General features: G+C 60.4%; 1 protein-coding gene across 1 annotated transcript in view; it reads left to right on the top strand.

The window, feature by feature from the left end:
- The first annotated feature begins 1606 nt into the window (after nucleotides 1-1606).
- Nucleotides 1607-3666, top strand: part of EML2 (EMAP like 2) — a 37898-nt gene continuing 35838 nt past the window's right edge. The window contains exons 1-4 of the mRNA XM_027766992.1: nucleotides 1607-1693; nucleotides 2581-2799; nucleotides 2889-3012; nucleotides 3208-3312. Of these exons, the coding sequence (XP_027622793.1) occupies nucleotides 1684-1693; nucleotides 2581-2799; nucleotides 2889-3012; nucleotides 3208-3312 (458 nt within the window). The 5' untranslated portion in view covers nucleotides 1607-1683. The remainder of the gene's footprint in view (nucleotides 1694-2580; nucleotides 2800-2888; nucleotides 3013-3207; nucleotides 3313-3666) is intronic.

Raw genomic sequence — 3666 nt, 5'->3', positions numbered from 1 at the left:
AGTAGCCGGGTGTGGGCGGGGGGGGCCGGCGTTGGCTTTGGCGGGGCGATGGCGGAGCGCGGCCCGGCCTTCTGCGGCCTCTACGACACGTCTTCGCTCCTGCAATACTGCAACGGTGAGACCCCTCCTCTATTTCGACCCTGGCCCCGCCCAGGGCTGGACCCATCTCTTGCCCCAACCTCCTCCTCCCAAGTCCCCAACCCTCCATCCCCGCTGAAGATCCCCCTTTTTCTTCAGTAGGACCCTGACCCCAGAGCAAGGTCCCCCATCCCAGACCCTGGCCTCCACCCATCTGAACCCTCCTCTACTCCCAAAGTGGCTAGCTGAGAGAAGAGGGGTAGAACTCAGGGATTGGAAGAGGGGAGGGCCTGAGGGGTCTCCTGGACCTGGACTCTGCCCTCCTTCTCCCATCTGAAGGCTCTGGGACCCTCCATTTTTCTCAAGCAGAGGGACAGACAGATTAGAGGAGGGCGGGGTGGGATTTGGTGTTGAGATGACGCCAGGGTGTGGGACTGGGTAGGGCGGCCAGAGGACTTTGCTTCCACTGTATGCCCCCACATCCTCAGCCCCTGCCCCTCCCACCCACTAGGACTCACCTCTCCTTCCTAGACATGTGGGTCTGATAGCTGAAGGGCCATGGCGGTGTCGGGCCTGGTTGGAGGGGGTGGGAGTGCAGAAGAGGAGTGGGAAGTCTGAGAAGTCGGTAGTGGTCTCTGGGTGAAAGGGCAGAAGGTGGGGAAATGGTCAAGGGAGATAACAGGGATGGGCAGGCCACGGCCTCAGAGACAGCTGGCATCCCTGGGTGGGGATCGAAGAGGTCAAGGGGGCCCTGAGAAAGGACTGCCTTTCAGTTTGGAGGCTCAACCCCCTGGGCACACAGCCTAGTGCCAGGGACCACTGGAGCTGATAGAATGCGCAGGTTGTCCTCCTCTGCCCCTTGAAGAGGCCACAGTCCAGGGGGCCCAAGCCTGGGTGGAGTACTGTACAGATTCTGCCATGAAAGGCCGTTTGTCTGTGCGTAAGGAATGTCCCCCTCTCTGGGCTTTGGCCCCTTGCTACTCCTTCCCTCCTGAATGGGGGTATAATACCACTCCCACGAACAGTTCATCCTTTCTGCATGCATGGAGCACACAGTGAGCCGGGCATGGGCTGAGCGCTTTTGCATGAGCAGCCTGGCACATGTAAGCTCACAGGGACGGTTTGGTTTTGTTTTGAAATACTGAGTGTAGATAGTAGCAGTTTTAGCACAAGGAGGTGATTAGGCCCCCCACCCCTGGTTTACTTGCGGTGTGACTTTTGGCAGATCTCTGCATACTCTCTCCAGCCTTCCTTTTTATTTGTAAAACATGATGCCAGCAGGACCCTCAGAGACCCCCTGTTAGAGTTTCGAGCCCTGACAGCTCTTGCCTCTGTGCTTGCAGGCCCCCTCTTTCCTCTGCAGGTCCAGGCACTGGACCTGGGAGGCGCTCGGTGGGGGGCAGGGCGGGCGAGCCCCGGCAGGCGATTGGGCCGCGGGGGCAGGGTGGGGACAGACCGGCCGCTGCACTGCAGAGGGCAGTCTAACGTGCAGGCGGGGCAGCCTACGCGGGATGGCAGGGCCGACCTCCATGCCCCATCTCTGTTTATGCCTCCACCTTTACTTGCATCGGCTGGGAGCCAGGGCCTTCTCGGTTGTGGCCAGCAATGAGTCTGGGTATGAGTGGTCTGGGAGCGGGGGTGGGGGTGGGGGGGTGGAGGAGCATCTCAGCCCTTCACCCCTCCCACTTCAGAAAATTGGGCTGGGTGGAGGGATCTGGGGAGTTATGTTGTCTGCCCCCATGAGCTGGAGAGGAGGGGGAGAGCCTAATCTGAGGCGTGGGGTACAGAGGCAAAATAACGAAGGTGAGCAGAAGACTCTGGCTGGGAAGAGAGTTTGGGTGCAATCTCTGGCCGCATCCCGGTGCCTTGGCTCTTCTGAGTCCGCTATGTGCTGCCTGCAACTCCCAAGTCTGCCACCAGGGGCCGCAGAAGTTCTGTCCTTGCAGCTGGCTCTAGGGTCGAACCCCTTAAGAAGAGGGGAAGGGGAGGAACCAGGCGTGATCTTTTGGCTTGAAAGCTGAGATACGTTAATACCTGGGGTAGAATATTAATTATCGTTTCAGTGTTGAGATCAACTCTGGAACGTTGGTGTCACTAGTAAGTTGGAGTCCTTCCTAAAATGTTGATATCGCGCATAAATATTTAGCATCTTAGTCGTAGAATTTGAAAACCAGAGTCAGGCTCTTGGGTTAGTAAAATCTTAAAAGGCAAGAAAGGAAGGGACTTCCCCAAGGTCACACGGCCAGGGCGCTGCGGCAGGGAGAAGAGCGTGAGCTAGGGTTGAAGAGCGGGGGGGATTTCCTTACCCATTCGGAGGCCTGGATTTCCTTCCCCATTCGGAGCCCTCTTTCTTGGCCCATCCCCAAAACGTCCCAGTCCCAGATTGCTGGAGAGGAAGGAGGCGTGGCTAGTCCCCAACTTAGACCCGGGCGGGGGGAGGGATGCCTCGGGTGCTGGAGCTCCTGGGTAGCCCCCCGAAACGGGCGCTCCTCCACTTTCCAGATGACAATTTGTCGGGCACGAGCGGCATGGAGGTGGACGACCGCGTGTCGGCGCTGGAGCAGCGACTGCAGCTGCAGGAAGACGAGCTGGCGGTCCTAAAGGCGGCGCTGGCGGACGCGCTGCGTCGCCTGCGGGCGTGCGAGGAACAGGGCGCGGCGCTGCGCGCGCGAAGCACCCCCAAGGGCCGGGCCCCCCCACGCCTAGGCACCACCGCCTCGGGTATCCTCATTAGACTGGCCGGGTGAGATGGGGAGAACCCGGAGCCTAGACCTCACACTCTTTTCTGTCTTCTGCCCCCATCCGTCCAGTGTGTCAGCTCTTGAAAGGCCTTCCCACCAGGACGCCCCTCAATGGCTCCGGACCCCCGCGGCGTGTGGGCGGCTATGCCACTTCTCCATCTTCCCCTAAGAAGGAGGCGACCTCCGGGCGCAGGTAAGGCGAGGAAAACCGGGGTCTCTGTCTTCCTCCAAGACCTTGCGAGGGGGGGAGGCCGTTTGTATGGAGAGAGAGGGACTCCTCTTCCCGTGTGCCAGCTCCAACGGCGGAGGGTGCAGGAGGTTCTTGCTAGCCCGCGGCACACGCCTGGGATCCTCGGAGACTACTGTCAGTTCTGTCCTCTTGTCGCAGTGGCCGCCGCTACTTGTCACCTGAGCGCCTCGCCTCCGTGCGCCGCGAGGACCCCAGAAGCCGCACCACATCCTCCAGCAGCAACTGCAGCGCCAAAAAGGAAGGGTAAGCATCGGGGCAGGGTCATGCCCGTAACGCGGAACCAGGACTCCACATGGGCAGGGAAATGGATGAGGAATTTAGAGGCTTGCCCCAGGCCACGAGGTCAGCTAGTGTAGGGACCGTGCTGGAGGTCCGGAGGGACCTATCTTAAGGTGGCACTGTCAAAGTTGAAGGACTAGAGGGGTAGGACCGACTTGAGGGGCGTAGCCACAGCCTAAGAGGCTGGACCCAGAAGGCGTGGATGGCCCGGGTCCACTGCGTGAGCCCGAGACGTCAGGGAGGAGGCAGGTTTATGGGCGTGGCTTTTAAGGTAAGGAGGAGTCCCAGTAGAGTCTGGGGATCGGGGCTGGGGGGGGG

This window comes from Tupaia chinensis, unplaced genomic scaffold (assembly GCF_000334495.1).
Source record: "Tupaia chinensis unplaced genomic scaffold, TupChi_1.0 Scaffold000067_1, whole genome shotgun sequence".
NCBI classification, from domain to species: domain Eukaryota; kingdom Metazoa; phylum Chordata; class Mammalia; order Scandentia; family Tupaiidae; genus Tupaia; species Tupaia belangeri.
Note: the sequence above shows the minus strand (reverse complement) of the source record. Positions and strands in the feature narration are given on the sequence as shown.